The 18179-nt window shown below is 38.5% G+C and overlaps 1 protein-coding gene across 2 annotated transcripts in view; it reads left to right on the top strand.

Annotated features, from left to right (window-relative positions):
* RAPGEF4 (Rap guanine nucleotide exchange factor 4) overlaps nucleotides 1-18179 on the top strand; it is a 372660-nt gene that overhangs the window by 304501 nt on the left and 49980 nt on the right. For both annotated transcript variants that reach the window (XM_042464157.1, XM_042464166.1), the window contains exons 2-4: nucleotides 2880-2986; nucleotides 8845-8966; nucleotides 10408-10591. In XM_042464157.1, the coding sequence (XP_042320091.1) occupies nucleotides 2880-2986; nucleotides 8845-8966; nucleotides 10408-10591 (413 nt within the window). The remainder of the gene's footprint in view (nucleotides 1-2879; nucleotides 2987-8844; nucleotides 8967-10407; nucleotides 10592-18179) is intronic.

The raw sequence follows: 18179 nt of genomic DNA, 5'->3' as shown, positions 1-18179 counted from the left end.
ATTTTAAGGGATTCCTCTTTAAATGTACACCTAAATATGAAAAGTAAAAATATGATAAGGCAGGGTTTCAAAACACACATACCATACAGATGCAATTGCAATATTTTTGAAATGAGTTCTTACTCTTAGACGAGTGCAGAAGGTATAGAGGCAACCCTTGGGTAGCTATATTTAAGGTCATTCCTTTTCATCCCTCATACTTATAATGATTACTTATGTTGAGAAAAATCAAACTTTTGGATAACTGGCCATCAAGGAAGAAAGATTAAGTCTTTCTTTCTTTCTTTCTTTCTTTCTTTCTTTCATTTGCTAGATAACAGTGTGTGTGTGTGTGTGTGTGTGTGTGTATGTGTGTACAGGGGGATGAAAACAAAAGTAAAACACTTAAAGTAATTAATATAATCTCATTCAATCCAGAAAAACATAAGTATCCCTGTCTTGAATGTTTTATAGAGTAGTTTTTCAAATGTGAACTGGTGACACTCATGGCATTTCTAAAGGACACATAGATGTTTTGGATTTCATGTCTTGGTGGGTCACTACAAATTTCCCCACATCTTGTTTTATGACAGTTAACCAAAGCATGTGATGTTCAGCTGAATTCACATGGTTTGAAAATCACACTAAATTGGCTTGTTCCTTCAGTTGCAAGAAACAGAGGCTATTAGGGGAATTGTTTAATTTTTCAAGATGGCACTCTATGCATGATATGAAGAAAAGAGTAAAATCTGGATCTGTGGAACATTTTTACAAGATGGTTTCAATGTATGTACAGTATTGATCAGGAAAAGGCAACTTACATTGACTTAAACTGCTAAAATGTTACCTGAAGCATGACTTACACGGTGATTCGTCATTGGCTCACTTTTAACAGTGATGTGTGGGCATCTTTTATATCAATAGTAATTGATTGTTTTGTTTTCCTTTCAACTTAGAACCTAGTTGTCATTCATTGCTGTTCATGATTTCCATAATGATGTGGAGAATTGCCTTATCACTCATGAGGAGATTGGATTACATCATTTCAGACTCAAAGCAGTTTTTTGTTTGTTTGTTTTAGTATGATCATTTATATCTCTCTCCTTTTTTTAAAAGATCATATCCATTTTTTGTTTTCTTTGTCAATGTTTCTTTCATTTCTTTCACTTAAATTTTATTTTTCAGATCCCTTTCAATGAGCATCACATCCCACTTCGTCCAGTTAAAACCATTACAGAGGTAACAGGCAACAGACACACAACAGGCATAGATATAGTAAACTCTAAGACTCTAAGACTATGATGTTATGGATGTAAGACTCTTGAGTAATCCAAATGAGTGTAGTCAGCAGTACAAATATAGGTAAAGTAGAATAAATTCTTAGTCTGAGGGCTTTACTGCAGTTCATTTTAGATCTATGTAACTTACTTCTCATGCCATGCAAACTGCAAATACCTGAAAAGTGACTTTGAATTACCAGGTGTTAAAAGTAGGATATTGTGGCAATATTGGTAGCCCCAATTACAATAGACTCACTAAATCAAGGGGATTTATGTAAGTATTACCTCATCATTCAACAATTGGTTTGATTTGTCAACTTTCATTGTATGCAGTTGGGCTTCATCTACACTGCAGAATTAATGCACTTTAATTGCCATGTCCCAATGCTGTAGAATTCTGGGATTTGTAATTCTAGCAGATATTTAGCTTTCTCTGTCAGAGAGCTCTGGTGCCACAACAAACTACAAATTCCAGGATTCCATAGGATGAAGCCATAACAGTTCAAGTGGTGTCAAATTCTGTTAATTCTGCAGTGTTGCACCAGCCTCAGTTATTTAGTCTTGTGTCCCTTATTCACTCTTCCTTGCTCAGAAAATAAAATTTATTACTTTTCTTTTACTGTACTTATGGAACCCCATGCAAGATGAAGCATAATTGATATTGATCAGTACTGCATAGTTCCCAGTATCTGTTGCGTGGACAAAGAATGATAGAAATGACACCATACCTACAAATGCTCATATCCCTACTGTACTGAAATAAACCAGTTCAGACCAACACAGGGTATACTTTTAACATTTTGATGTTGGAAGGAACAGAAGGCTTACTGAAACTGTGTTTATCAGTTAGCTGTCCCCAATCTCCCACTCCTAATGTATCAGAGTATAATTCCCATCACAACCAACCTGCCCAGGGGTTACAGTGACTCAGTGGAGATGGGAGTTATGGCACACTCCATCTGGAGGACAGCTGGAAATCAACAGGATAACAGAAACAAAATGTGTAGCACATCCATACACTTCATTCTAGGCATAGCAGGTCAGAAGTGCATACAGAGGAAAGCCATCCAGAATGGCCTCATTTATTAAGTATCAATATCCTTGAAAATGTTGAGTCCTTCTCTTGACAGAAACTAGGAAATACAGAAGACCTGTGGTTGCATCTGCATATACATAGATCCCTGGTCTGCTGCAGTTTTCAGGGAGATAAACCTGGAACAAACCAGGAGCCAGCGTGGTGTAATGGCTTGAGTGTTGGACTATGACTCTGAAATTCAAATCCCAGCTCAGCTGTGGAAACCCGCTGGGTGAGCTTGGGCAATCACACTCTCTCAGCATCAGAGGATGGCAATGGCAAACCCCCTCTGAAGAAACTTGCCAAGAAAACTCCACTTTAGGGTTATCATAAGTCAGAATTGACTTGAAGGCACACAACAACAGACCAAGCATGCCATGTTTACATGCCACATTGTAATTTTAAAAACCACCTTACTAAGCTTCCTGGTATTGTTGAAGGAATTATATGCAAACTGTATTTATAAATGCAAGACTGAAGAATTCTTCATCTTTCGGGAAATCATGAAAACTTCCCTCCCCTCTTTTCCCCCTTTTCACCTCAAGGTTCCATCAGAAAAAATCCTCCGAGCTGGAAAGATATTACGGAATGCAATTCTCTCTCGGGCCCCTCACATGATAAGAGACCGGAAGTATCATCTGAAGACGTACCGGTACTTGTGAACTGATTGTATAATATGGGAGGAGGGAGTGCACCACCCCTTTAAGTGTATGAACATGCATCCTCTGATATTTAATTATAACTTTTATCTTTCAAGGTTTCCAAATACCCAACCTGCATGGCATATTATGACTATGCTCCAAGCATGCTGACCTGTGGCCTTAAATATGCTAAACCTCTAGCCTTCTTAAAAAGTTACTGCTGCATGCATAGGTTGGTGGTCCTGGTTTGAACAAGAAGTTAGTTCTGGTGGAATGCCACACATCTGTTTTCCTTACATGACCAATGCCATATTTAAACTGGGCCCCTTTCTATAAAAAGTGTTGGAAGGTGCCTTATATTCTTGGAGTAGAGGGCTATAGCCTTTTATATGATTCTATGATTCTATGATATATTGTTGGATTCCAGCTCTTTTCAACCCCAGCTATTGTGAGCAATGATCAGGGGTGGTAGAAGTTTGAATCCAACACCATTTGGGGCCAGCCACATTTTGAACCCATGCTCATATACACTTATCAGAAAATTAACCAGTTGGAACTCAGTCGGGCTTACAAATATAGGATTCGGGGATTGGAGAAGTGTATTTTTTTAAGGTTTGATAGAACTGCATAGTTTATCTGTGTTTTCCACTTTCTGTGTGTACATTTTAGTGGATACAGATTTCTGTTTACCAACTGTTCATTGTTCCACACATCCTGCTGGTGGCAGCACTGCTTTGTTAAAAGGAACTAGTGGTATAATTCTGGCAGGGTAACAATTTTAAACAATTTAAAACTAGGAAAATCTAACTTTGTTTTCTTTCATTGACTAACAGCAGCAACATGCAGTTTTCCATGAAACTGAACAAATAAATTAAATGCCCACCTTATTCTCTTTGTATTAAATGCATTTGAGCTGAGGGTGGACTTTTTTCCATAAAAAATAAAATAGTTTACTGAGATACATTAATTCAACCTGTAATGATTTGAATTACATGGAACTCTTTCTCAGAACAGCAGAATGGACATTTATTTCTATTTAGAAGTAGTCCTTTGTAGTCAGTAAGTCTGTGATTTAAAAAAGAAATTAAAAAGCTTGTGAGTCACACATTCTTTGTCTCAGTGGGCCTTAAATTAATATCCAGCACGAACTATTAAAATAAATCCCAGAAAACAGTGATAGGATATAAGACATTCCATATAATTAAGCAGCAGTCCATAAAACAGTCACCACAAGTCCATCACTCAGGGAGGATTATCACACCATTACAGTAGCGGCAGGACTCTTTTGGAACAAAACAAACAGTTCAGTAATGTGGAAATGCCTTTGTGTGTGTGTGTGTGTGTGTTTTAATGAATAAATAAAACATTCACCGGGTAATCAAATCACTGTAACAAGGTAGCTAGACTAGCTTCTCTTAAAGGCAAGTTCAAAAGGGTGAGCAATACTAATGAAAAGTATTCAATTTTATTTTAGTTTCCAGACATATTTTAAAATGAGCAGGAATCTAATATTCTTGTACCACTTCTACAACGGACATTATCAGACAAGGGAAATTGGAAGTATAATCCAATGGCAATCCGAACGCAATCATGGGGTTTAAATTACTGCGTGATAGACTACCACACGCAATTTTGGGCAATGGGAAGTCAGTCCGAACGCAATCATGGGGTTTCACGTTATTGCGTGAGAAGTGATCACACACAATTTCAGGCAATGGCAAGCTATTTTTGGGCAATGGGAAGTCAGTTCGAACACAATTCAAATTCACGTAAATTCGCTGAACTAGTGAATTCATGTGAATGCGTTCTGGCCCCACTTTCTTTTCATTCGAAATTAAGAGAAATTCCTCCCATGTGGTAAACTCCAACATTCAGCCCAAGGTTGGTTGTCATATTAAATCTCGTATTTGGAATGATACAAAATATGTGATTGATTTGACTGTTCTCAGAGCTTGGGAAAGTTATTTTTTGGAGTACAACCCCCAGAATCCAGCCACCATGGTCAGTATAACTTTTCCAAGCTCTGACTGCTGTCTATTTACCTTTCCATTTGTGCCTGCCTAGATTGTTTTCTTTCCTTCCAGTCTAGAATTATCACTTTTTTCTTGCTACAGTATTTCCCTTGATACAAAATTTTGTGTACCTCAACAATATTTTTAACTTCTTATAGAACCAGAAGTTGTTCTCATAAAAGATCACACCATATCCTTAAAATAAAAAATAAAAAATCATTCAATCACTTCATAGATCTGAACAATAACAATGGTGTTGTCTGGCTTTCTTCAGTGATACTTTTCTAAAATGTCTGTACAATATAGTAGGGGATTATGGAATTATAGAATATACCATCTCAACCTAATGTTTTAGATTGTACAAGATTATTTTACTGGTACCTACATTTCTGTCCTAGTCAGAATAGAATAAATTAGTTTCCCTTAAATTAGTTACCTTGGGAACTGAGTCATGGTTACATTTTCCAATTGATTTTAGTGAGAATTGATCTGAGGAAGCAGACCTTCAGCTCTTCCACTCTGCAGAAATAAAGCAGTTTCACACCACTGTCATGGCTCCATCCTGTGAAATCCTAGGATTTGAGTTTGGCAAGATATTTAACCTGATCTGTCAAAGAGCACTGGTGCTTAACCAAACTACAAATCCCAAGGTTTTGTAGGATAGAGTCATTTCATTTAAAGTGCTGTCAAACTGTTTTATTTCTGCAGTGTGGATACACCCCAAGTCTATGAAAGCTTATGTTACAAATTCTTTTGCTCAGTTAATCTCAAAAGTACTACAAAATCCCTTTGCAGCCTGCTATTACAGACCAACATGACTATGTCTCTGAATGTTATATCTAGTCCACTAAATGCACAGTCTTATGCTACATTCATATCAGAAGTTGAAATCACCTGGACTACAACTCCATCAGCTTCCCACTCTGGTGGCTGGGGATTCTGGCTGTTGTAACCCATAAAAGCAACATTTCCATTCTCTGAAGAAAGGAGTGGTGGTGAATCCTTGCTACAGTTAGTTTTTAAGATTTTTTAAAAAAGAAAAACCTGCAACAAATAAATCTGAGAATATGCCTTTAAATTTCATCCAGGTCCAAAACACACTGCAGAAATAATCCAGTTTAAAACTGCTTTGACTACCTTGGCTTAGTGCTAGGGAATCCTGGGAATTGTAGTTTATTGTGGCATCAGAAGTCTCTGACAGAGAAAGCTAAATGTCTCACAAAACTACAGTTCATAGAATTCTCTAGCATTGAGCCAGAACAGTTAAAGTGGTCTCAAACTGAATTATTTTTGCAGTGTGTTTTGGACCCCAGTTGCTACCCAGTCTTTGAACCCTGCCAGATGTGTTATTTGAAATAACATTTTGCTAAAGTGGTGTTTCTTTTAGCTAGCTAGCATTCTTTTGCCCCCCTTCCTTCCTTCCTTCCTTCCTTCCTTCCTTCCTTCCTAAGCAGTGATATATAACTAGCAGCTCTTCTGCACTGCAGCAATAAAACAGTTTGGCACTAATTTAATTGCCATGGCTCCATCCTGTGGAATCCTAGAATTTGTAATTTGGTGAGGTTTTCAGCCTGGTTTGTAAGAGAGTTCTGCTGTCTCACCAAACTACAAATCCCAGGATTCAACAGGATGGAACCATAGCAGTTTTAAGTGGTGTTGAACTGTTTTATTTCTGCAGTGTGGATTCACCCTGCAGAACCACACAGCGAACATACAGGAAGCAACATGAATTCCTATACATTCTGATAAATTCAGCAAATTTTCCTTGTAAAATCATCATTGTATTTATTTCTCCTTGATCCTGCATCATAAGGAATATCTGTATTACTGGGCTGTGCTAGATCATAGTGTGTGGGCTTTAACAACATCTTTTAACCTGGTTTATAATTTGTTTAAATTGTTTGTGTTATAATTTTTGTTTTCTTGTGGATTTTTAATATTTTTTTTATCATTGTAAGCTTCTTTGAGTCCCAATCTGGGAAAAGTTAGGATAGATGATAATAATAATATGCCATAATGGTGAATAAGAATATTTCTTTTTTAAAAACATACAGTATAATTTAAAGTTCACGAACAGGAAATTTAGACTCTCATCTTAAAGCTGTTTAAGTCATCAGGGGGTATGTGTGGAGTACAGCCGAGGTGTGCTCTGCTGCTTCTGAGAGCCTTCAGGAAGATGGCATGAAGTGAGTCAGGAAGTAAATGACTTTATGACATGCTTTCAGATTTCATTTCTAGGGAGTAACCTTCTTCTTTTATCATCTCCCAGAAGACTTGGGGAGCTAAGGGACTGGGTGGACTCATGTTGGCTTGTGTAGACCCTGAGCCTGGTAGAACTTAAGCAAGGGTTACACACCTTCAAAAGCACAGCACAGCTGACTTTTCACTGTAGTTCTGGCATCAGAGATAATAATAGGAGACGGATTTTCTTTGCTTCCAAATATCTGCAAAGCCCATTGCAAAATGAGAGAGGGTATCTGCTACCATCTGGCATTAAATGAGAGGGCTGCTCTTCTCAGTTCTCTGTGGTGCTTGGAGAACTAGGGGAGGGAGAGATGAAGGGATCTCTTATAGTGTGCCAGGATTGGATAACTTTGCCAGGAAGTTATTGCTTGTTGCCAATGGAAACCTGCAGAGTCCTGTATTCAGTGTCACTTTATAGCTACAAAACAATAAATATCAACAGAAGTACCAGCCTTCTGCCTGGTTTGTGATTATGTGTGGGCATTCTGATTAATAGTAGTGATGCTATTTATGCTGTCGTGGTTTGTTTGTTTGTTTGTTTTTTACAAACCAGCCTCTTCCTTCAGCTCTATTCTTCCAAACCTGTTTTTCTTAGGTGATATATTCCCCTTCTATGCTTTTAATGTTTGCTCCCTAGCTGTTTTAATGCACATAGACTCTTTTCTAAAAATATGAACAGATTGTGTTTTTCACGTATATTATGTGGCTAAAGCCTTCAGTCAGTCAGTCAGAAAGTTCTCATTCTCTGTAGGCACTATGTGTGTGTATGTTTTGTAGTGCTGATGGGGAACCGGTGGCCCTCTCACTGCTGAACTATAGCTTATTTTATCTGTGACCATTGGCCATGCTGGCAGGGACCTATGAGAGTCCAAAAACTTCTGTAGGAATACAGACTGGACTAGGAATTAACCACAAACTAGACACTGCCCAAAGTTCCATACTAATTTCTTTCGAGGTACTATATTCTTCTTTTTGAAATCCAAAGCAGTTTGGAAAGCCTGCCAGTATGAGAAAGGTGGGCTACTGGGTGCTTAACCCAAAAACATCTGAAGCAGCCTCAGTTCCCTGCCCTGAGGTCGCTCAAAAATTAGGCTAAGTAAGGTTAGCCCCACCCTCTAAGTATATGAAGGAGTGGTAGAAGGCATGTGTCTGGGTTTCATTCCTCTGTGCTAGAGGGGTATGAATCACTTGCCTTGGACCAAGAGCATATCTAGAATACATGCAGAACGTCATCTAAATTTATTGAGCTAGATAGGCCGATCCAGATATGCCTATAGGACTGGCTGACTCATAGGGGTTACTTTTTCCAGAATGTCTTGGATTGCTTTTAAATTATTTCTAAAAATTGGCTGTTTCTGACAGTCCTTCAAAGTGAGATAGAGAGATTATATTGAGTGAATTGGTGTCATTGCCTTCTGTGATGAGGTCTCACTTGTCTAGCTGAAGCAGAGTTCCTTGCAACCATTATATATGATATCAGAGGAAACTTTTTCTCCCTCAGGTGGTTCTATTTATTTTAAAATAATTATAACATAATGAGTGGCTTGAGAAAAAAAATGACTAGTTGTTATACAAAACTTTTTTTTTAACTCTTTCTTCCCTTTCTTCCTCAGACAATGCTGTGTCGGAACAGAACTGGTAGATTGGATAATGCAGCAAAGTTCATGTGTTCATTTACGCACCCAGGCAGTGGGCATGTGGCAGGTATTGCTGGAGGAGGGTGTTCTTAATCACGGTAAGAAGATTACATTGCTGTAGAGGAAATGCTACTTGGACATGCTATTATTTTCTGCACAGAAAATGCCATTACCGGCACGATATTTTTTTTTCTGTGCAAAACAACCACATGCAAACTTTGTGAAGAATATGCCCAGAAGTGCAAATAGTACCTGAAAATTGGCCAGTTTTCAAAACTTTCTTGCAACAGGAAGAAAATTGATAAAACTACTCATTGCTTTCTTGAAGAAGAAAATTAGCAAAGAATGACATTTTTATTGTATGTATATTGAAAGATGGGACAATTCCTGTTTGCAGGTTCATTGTATAATTGATTAAAAAAAAGGAAGAGGGAGTTGGCAGGAGAGAGTACAGGAAGCACTGAAGCAGCAGCTCCTTTTCTGGTTAGCCTCATTACAAATATGAGGTGTTCTTTCTGGCAGGGAGAGAATGAAGCCAGCTTCTTGCAGCAGCTGCTTCTCTGAGCAATGAATGAGGCCAGGTTGGCCTCCCCTTCCTGTGATGTTCATCAAGCAGCCTCCCAGTGGCCATCAGTCCCCTGGCCAGTGGATGAGGGCAGAATGTGCTGTTCTCCCCAGAGGGAGCCACATAAAAATTCTAGAAAATTTAAAATACCACAAAAGCTCATGCTGGAATTTAAATTACATAGTCCCGAAGATGCTGCTAGATTCACCCCTCCATTCCCCCCCCCTTATTTGCTGCAACAGACTAACACTGCTATTTCTCTGAAAAATATACCTTTTTAGCATAATGTAGTGGTTTGAGCATTTAACTCTGCAGACCAAGATTCAAATTCATCCATGGACACTCATACACTTTCAGCAGAGATAAACCCCCTCTGAAGAAATCTTGCCACAAAAATTCCATGATATGGTCACCATAAGTTGGAAACAACTTGAAAGTATGCAACAACAACAACAACAAAGCAATGGAACAATAATAATAATTTTTTGGCTATCTTAACCTCTTGGATATTTCAGTAGTCATACTCAACACAGTTAAATATTACATTGTACTTCTGGCAGTACAATTTTGTTTCATGGCTTTGGCCAGATAATGTAGGGAGAAATCTGTGAGAAGTTCAGTTTTCTCTTAGCAAGTTCCCTTGATCATCAGGATCTCAGTCATTTCATTTCATTTAAGTCCTTCTACTAAGTCCAACTTTATCGTTATTGAGGCAGCTGCCTCAGACAGTGGATTTTGCATTAATGTGTAAGAGCAGCAAATAATTATTACATTTAAGATTATCATGTTTTTGCTGCAAGAGATGAGGTGTTTTTCAGATATTCTCCTTCATGAGTAAAAAACAAAAACAGTGGCTGAGTTTATGTACCTTGACTGGAGTGAGTCCACTGGCCAAGGGGAGCTAGATTACAGCAAAATGGATTGGGACAGCTCTACTTCTCATCTTGATCGTTCATTTATATTGATGCTTTCAGTGGATCAAGAGCAACACTTCCAGGACAAGTACTTATTTTATCGATTTCTGGATGATGAGCATGAAGATGCCCCAATGCCAACAGAGGAAGAGAAGAAAGAATCTGATGAAGAACTACAAGACATCATGCTTCTGCTCTCTCAGATTGGACCCGATGCCCATATGAGGATGATTCTTAGAAAGCCGTAAGATGATTATTTCCCATTTTTAAGAGTCTTGGGCAGGTTGGCATCTTCTCAGTTGTAACCTTTGTACTTATGCTAGATAATTTAAGTCGTCAATAGTTCAGCTTTACAGTAATCCTTCAAAAATTCTATTACTACAATCCCCCAACAGGTAGGAAATAATTTAAAGAGACTGATTTTAGTAGACTCTTAGCAAGAATATAAAGGCTTAATCAACCTCTTTTTCTCAGCATTTTTCTGTTCCCTTCTCCTTTGGGACTGCTTTTAGATCTTTTTTTAATGGAATAATAAAAAGCACGGTGCATGTAATTAAAGGGACATAAGAATTTAAGCAGAGCCATGTTGGATCAGGCCAATGCCTATTTAGTTCAGCATTCTGTTTCCACTCAGGTCAGCTATATATCTTTCCAGAACCCACTAGAAAGTCCACAAGTGGGACATGGGAGCAAACGTACCCTCAAGTTCATGTACTCCAGCAGTTAGAGCAATGAGATATGCTACTTCTGATACTGGAGATAATATATCCATCATGATCAGTAGCCATTGATCTTATATTCTATGAATTAGTCTACTTCCTTTTCAAAAGTGTTGAAGCTGGCACTCTTTTCCAGCAGCAAATTCTGGAATTTGCTTGATGATGCACTGTGTGATGATGTACTTCATCCTGTTGTATAAGTGTTGTTCCCATGTCCTGCTGTAGACTTACAGTACATACCTTCCAGCATTTCACAAATGCAAATAGGAGCACATGTGGCCAGACAACAGCAGTGTGATCAACATGCAAAAGTTATTAAGTCAAATAAAGAAATAGGGGCTAAACACACCAGCAAAACTTCAAACTGCTTTAGCCTCTCTTGTCTTGTGTGTTCTTCCTTAGAAGAACACACAAGACAAGAAAGGCTAAAGGAGTTTAATTTTGCCTTAGCCTCCTGGAAAGGCCGAGATTCCATCCACTGACTACCTCCTCTCCCTCTTGAAGAGTTAACTGTTTGCAACAGCTGAACTAAACCAAGGATGAAGGGGGAAAATGAGAAGCGTGGACATTCTAAAAGCAATTGAAAAAGTGGGGTGACAAGATTAATAAGGACTGTCTCTGTCAAATCAGGTCAATTAGTTGGTCTAGACTTCTGAAAGCCATCTGTTTGATCAATGCAGAAAACAAGATGCTGGGCCTAGCTGGATGAGGGCTACTGATAATTTCAAAGCATGTTCTTTAAATCACTTCTCTGGGTCCCTAATATTTTCCGGATCTCAGCTCATACCTGCTTAAAAGGGACATGTGCTTCCTTGCTTGACAGGCTACACACAAAGCTCATATTCATTTATATGCCCTTATGCACATAAGGTGCAACTTTTTCTGGAGAATAGCAGGGCCTCTGAACTGAAATTGGATCTTTGATGTACTTTAGGTGGCCAAAAACAGCCAGTAAGGTGATAACCCTTAAATATGTTGAGTGTAAGGGTGGGGCCCTTACCATATGTCATGGTGAGTGAGGCTAATGGGAACTAAAGTCCAAAGCATCTGGAAGACCAAATGTTCCTTAAAACTCTGGAGACTCTGTCAGTTCAGATTGTCAGTGGATGTTCATACAATGTAACCCTTCACTTTGCAAAAATATTCTGTGCATGTAGAAAACTATATATCAGAGAAATGTTGTAGTATAACATTTTCCCTGATGTGCTAACTGTTCATGTGATGGGATGTGGAAGGAGGTGCTGCTAGCATTCCCTGCTATGGGGAATCATAATGGTATAGTCCAAACATTAATTACTTGCCTCATGTATGAGGGCTAAGACTGCCTGTCTCATCTGTAAGAACTATGGCCAAAAACAGACGGCGGTAAAGGAGTGGCTTAACGCCACCCCTTTGAGCACCAGATCTGGGCTGTGGCAACCGCATGCCATGGCCCCAGTCCGATATTTTCCTTGCACTAAAAGAAGTGGTAGAAAGCTGATCCTTTTTACGCTGGGAAAAGGTGCCTTTGTCGCCGCTGTGGCAGTTTTCCTGCATTTTGACAGCATGCAACATCTAAACGGCGCAATGTTGCAACACTGGTCACCATCTGGTTGGGTGGGCATGACGGCGGCTTTGGAGCAGAGTCAGGGCATGCAACATGTGGAAGTCATGCCCCCAAGCCACCAAGAAGCAAGCATATTTTGCTGGTGTGTTTAGCCCCTATGTCTTTGACTAAATATTGCAGCCAGATTCTTGCAGTTCACAAGAAGTGTAGGCTCTGTGTTGGCTTGAAAAATACCTTCATTTTGCCAATCACCACAGCTGCTGAGACTGTTCAGGAGCACGCAAAACTGACATAATTATCATGAAAGAAATAATGCATTTTTTTAAAAAATGCTGCAAAGATTACTTTGAGCATTTGATTGTATAATGATGCTGTTGCTTCAAAAGGTGCTCACTATTGTTTCGAATTTGAAACTCACTTGCAAAATGTGTCACTTGTTTTGACAGCAACTTTAAAAATTCTCTATTTATTACATTAACTGCAACATTTTAACTGTCAAATTATGAAAGAATGTCTCTGGTGCTAAAAAAAGAATAAAGCTTCAAGGGGGAGATTGGCAGAGTCTTGTTGCTATTGGTAAGGTTTTTTTCTTTTTGTTAAAAACATACATTGCTATAAATGGAAAATTAGCTTCCTTTTTGGTGCAGCAAACAAAGCTGCTTGCCTTTAATGATTGTAAGAGCTACAGATCTGTAGTATACTCTTGGAAAATGCTTGAAAGCTGTGGATTACTTTTTTTTCTATATTATTATTTCACAATTCAAGAATGACAACCTCAATTGAATTTTTATTTTAAATCTTTATTTAGTTTATTTAGCTATTAGCATGAAATACTAGTTTGTTCTCATTAATTCAAATATTTAAAAACTATGACCCAGTGCATTTAAATTAGAAAATGTTGTTCTGAAGTAGACAGTTGCTGTTTGATGCAGATCCACATGCTTTTCCTTGTTTTCCTAGAACCAAATTAGAAAAGTTATATGATTTCTAGTGTTTGTTTTTTTTAAAAAAAGTTAACCACACCTATGAAGCCCAATTCATATCGCTGAGGGTGAGGTGGGACGATTTAGTCACAGGGCAATAATGCAGATGTTATTTGGGAACCCATATATTTTTCCCTGAGGAAATACTAGCAGCTTTTGGAGGGGACAGTTTTACAGCTGTAGGAAGACAATTCCCTGATGCTGCTATTTGCCTTGAAAAGAAGCCACATAATTACTTTTCGGGTCCAAAACTCAGAATTCCCAATATCACACCTATATCATGTTACGTGAATGTACCATAGAGCACCACTACCACCAAGTGAAGGAACATGTCGGAAAACTAGCCAAAAGTGTGGCTCAGAAATTACTAGAAGCCTGCCGCTGATTTGCACTTTATCTATACTTGGCTGAATTTTAGATGCTTTGTGGGTGTTTGTGTTTTTTATTGGGGGATTCCAGGGGCTTTGGTGAGAGCTTGTGGGCATCTTTTAAAAAGCGGATAGGAGCTACATACAGCTCATGGACTGCACATTCTCCATCTCTGTTCTACATGTAGATGAGCAAGATAGTGGGAATGATGGAATTAGGTTGGGCCACTCTGTACTTTTCTTCTCCTTGCTCTTGCATGAGAATGAGAAAAGAGCTCTGCCAGATCAGACCAAAGGCCCATCTAGCTCAGCATTTTGTTTCCGTGGTGGTTAGCCAGTTGCCTTGTGATATATAGCTTTCTTAATGAGTAGGCTTTGATAGACATATCCTCCACAAATTTATCCAATCGCTTTTAAAGCCATTCAGGTTGGCAACCATTTCTATGTCTTGTGGCAATTGATTCCACAAGACATCTGCATGCTTGGCTTCCTTTTCTCATTTTAATCTAGAACCTTCCACCATTCATCTCCACCATCTGTGGGATGGTCTTGGTTCTGAGCATGTAAGGTCAGTGCTACTACTTGCTTCAGTGGGAGCATGCTTTGGGTTTATCCCTTAACTTATAGTATTGTTTCAGTTCATACCTGGCACAGGTAGAGCCTTTGACCCTGTCTGCTGAACATGGATCGCTCTACATGTTATATTGGGCTAAACACCTTTTTAATGCTTCTGTTACCAGAGTCCCTATTCTTCATTTGCAACCTATCATTTAGATTAGGAATGAGCAATTTGTGACCCTCCAGATGTTGCTATGCTGTATCTCCCATCATCCCTATGTAGCATAGCTAATGGTGAGGAAAGATGGAGGTTGCAGTTCAGCTACATCTGAAAGGTCACAAGTTGTCTTTATTTAAATTCTAAAGGTCCATTTCCTTAAAACTTCCGTGCCGAGCAATTTTACTTAAAAAATAAATCATACCAATGCCAAATCATAAATTAAAGTGGACCAATGACCAATCATAAAAAGGAGCAAGCAAATTTTCAGTATGCAGAGAGATGCAAACGTTTGCTAAAATAAACTGGCATACTGTATTTTATGTAATGAAATTCCACTTTTCTAATGACATGCTAATTGTGTCATGTAATTTGGTCCTCGGCCCTCTGGGTAGAGTTTATAACACTGCAGTTTTCTACAGTCTCTGGCATATTGCTGGTGCATTACCATACCTCCCAATATTTCATAGATGAAAACTGGGACACATATGTCCAAGCAGCATCAGAGCGGGTCAAGATGACAAAAGTTATTAATGAGGAAGAACAGACAAGCTAGAAGAGGCTCCTGCATTTTTTTTTTTTTTGCCTGAGCCTTCTATGAAGGGAAAGATTCTGTTTCCGCATTTCCTTCTCCTATCTAGGTTCATGGAATGCAGACTACTTTTGCATGTTGACCTCAGTTTGCAGGGACCAAAATAAGCTGAGGACTAAAGGAGATAGTGGGAGGAGGAGAGAAAAACATTTTAAAAGCAGCTGAAAATGTGGGTCAACCAAGGATTAATCGGGGCTGACTCTGCCAAATTGGGACCATTGGAGGGTATGTGTTACAAGATATATGTAGTTTGTAGTACTAGATTCTAAATAAAATTATATTGGCTTTTCTTTGTCCTCTTCTCACTTCAGATTCTTTTTTCTTTCTGGATGGAAGTTTGTCCAAGTTTACAGCAAAAATGGGGTGGTAGGAGCAGGCAGTGAGAGCACAGCATTGTTTTCTTATTGTAGAGGTGCATCCCTTATTCTTTTCCACACATCAATAGAGAAACTCTGTCTCCATGACCTTGGTGGCCTACTCAAACAGCCAACAGTATTTATTGATCATGTAATTTTCAACCCAAACCCCCTTCTACTAATGTGCAGCTTCATTCTCTGTCTGCCTCCCATTTATTATCCTGGGTATAACTAGGCATAGCTTGCCCAATGAGTTTTCTGTAGAAAGTAGGTCTTCACACAGCAGGATCCTAGAAATCTACATCAGTGGGGCACCACACAGATTTATAGAAGCTGTGAGACCTAATATCTTACCATGTGACAGCAGAATACGAAAAAGCCTGGGTTCTCCCTGTTGCTGCTTCTGTGTCACAGATTCACTTTAAAGGAAAGCTTGAAAAATAAAAATTAAATTAAAAGCAGAACAAAATATCTAACCTGTCCAACAACAGGTCAGCATTCAGTTTACATTTGGATCATATAACTCTATGGCTATTTACAAAAGAAAAGCAAAGAAAATATGCCCACATCCATGCATGAACTCTCACAATGCACACTTGCTAGTAATTGCCTTCAAGTTTGACCTGTGGCAACCGTATCCATGAGAGACCTCCATGAGCCCTGGTCATCAACAGACCTGTTCAAATCTTACAGACTCAAGGCTGTGGCTTGCAAAGTCATCTTCCTCTTTTCCTACTGCCTTCAGCATTATGGAGCATTATTGTCCTTACACAGTAAAAACTACGTATTGAAATGTATTGGTGAAATGCAGCCAGCAGAAGTTGTGAACTGCTAAACAGCAACAAACACACACTATTTTTAACTTACTATGTTCAAAATATTTAGGACCCAATTAAGAAACCTAATCTCTTATTTTTCAAATCTCTATAATTTAAATATGTGGCATCTCAAATATTTATTGGAACAGTTTAAAAAAACTTTTGTTTAGTGTGCCCCTTATAGCAAACAACAATAACAACAAACCCTATCCATCCATTAAAAAACCCACAAAGCATCTGCCATTATCTGAATGTCATAACATGTACACATCATTGTAGAATGCACTTTTCAGTTTTTAAGATTTGTCAAAGAACTCTTGACTTTTTGCACATCTGCTATGAGGTATTTATAGACCAGAAATTACTTTTTTTCTTAAAAAGGTGATTTTTCTTTCAATCTGTTCCAATTAGAAACCACAGAGCCATAGACCAGATCTCCTTTTGAGGGTCTGGATCCAGAAAAGTTCAGCAAATCTGTTACAGTTGCACTTGATGAAAAATACTTTTCTTGTCAGATATGTAAGGTAAAGTCGCTTTACATTTCATATGACCTTTTTGGAGCTACTTCTATTTAAATAAGAATTTCCAGCCCACTTCTTTCTGGCAAAGATGAAATGCTGTAACTGCTGAGTGATAAAGATTGCTGGGTAGTGCCACAAAACCTTTCTTCTCTTCCTCTTTCCTTCTCCCTTATAAATAATTTATACAGACTGTTGAACAGAACTCAGGGAACTTCACACATAGCTCAATTTAGTGTCACTCTCCTGATTAAGAAGACACAAAGTTCTGAAACATCCCATAGCAAATTCAGCAATTTTGCAGAATTTATGTTAATATGCACCACCTAAAAAAAAAATCTAAACACAACCCAGTATTAAGAAGCTGGTGAACCAGACCTAAGGCTTTTCTGGTTCAGGATCTGTATCCATCAAGCTTGCAGAATGTCCATTGCATTGAGCAGAAACCAGTTCTTTCTTTCTTTCTTTCTTTTATTTTTTTGCAAAAATAGTTGGTTATGAGATGGCATGCATTCTGTTTCTTGCATCTCTTGTTGTGTACCTCAGATAGGTTACCCTAAGACTTTCATGGCAAGTTTTGTTCAGAGTGGGTTTGTCCTGGCCTTCCTCTGAGGCTGCAAGAGTGTGACTTGTTCAAGTTCACACAAGAAATAGTCATGATGTATAGTAGGTATGGATAGTTTTATCTTCCATGAATTTATTGAATTAATTTCTCTCAAAGCTTGCTTTTTCTGTCAGCATTCCCTTCATTAATGTTAGGTTTCTTATATTCTTGAGAACAAGGATGTAGCAATTCCCTTGCTAAATCGAACCAAAGTAAAACTAATTCAGGATTCAGTCAGGTGCTGGACAGATAGCACTGAAGGATCAGAAGTTGTGCATGAAGGCCGCAGCATTCTCCTGCACTTCTTCCTCAGGCAACTGGAATTCAGAGTCAAACATCCTTTAAAAATGGAGAGAGAAAATCCAACCCTCCTCCCTCAACATACAAGGAGGAATTACTCAATTCCAGAGCTTTGTATTTGCTGCTATTACTCAGTTGCATTAATGGAACCTGGGATTTACTATGGCCTGTTACAGACAGCCAAAATAAAGCTGCTTCGAGTCACAGTGGAGGTATGGTGTTTCAATGATGCATGCGTCCTAAGAGTCCAGAA

This window comes from Sceloporus undulatus, chromosome 1 (genome assembly GCF_019175285.1).
Source record: "Sceloporus undulatus isolate JIND9_A2432 ecotype Alabama chromosome 1, SceUnd_v1.1, whole genome shotgun sequence".
Classification (NCBI taxonomy): Eukaryota; Metazoa; Chordata; class Lepidosauria; order Squamata; family Phrynosomatidae; genus Sceloporus; species Sceloporus undulatus.
The sequence above is the reverse complement of the archived record's forward strand: the minus strand, read 5'-3'. Positions and strand labels throughout refer to the sequence as shown.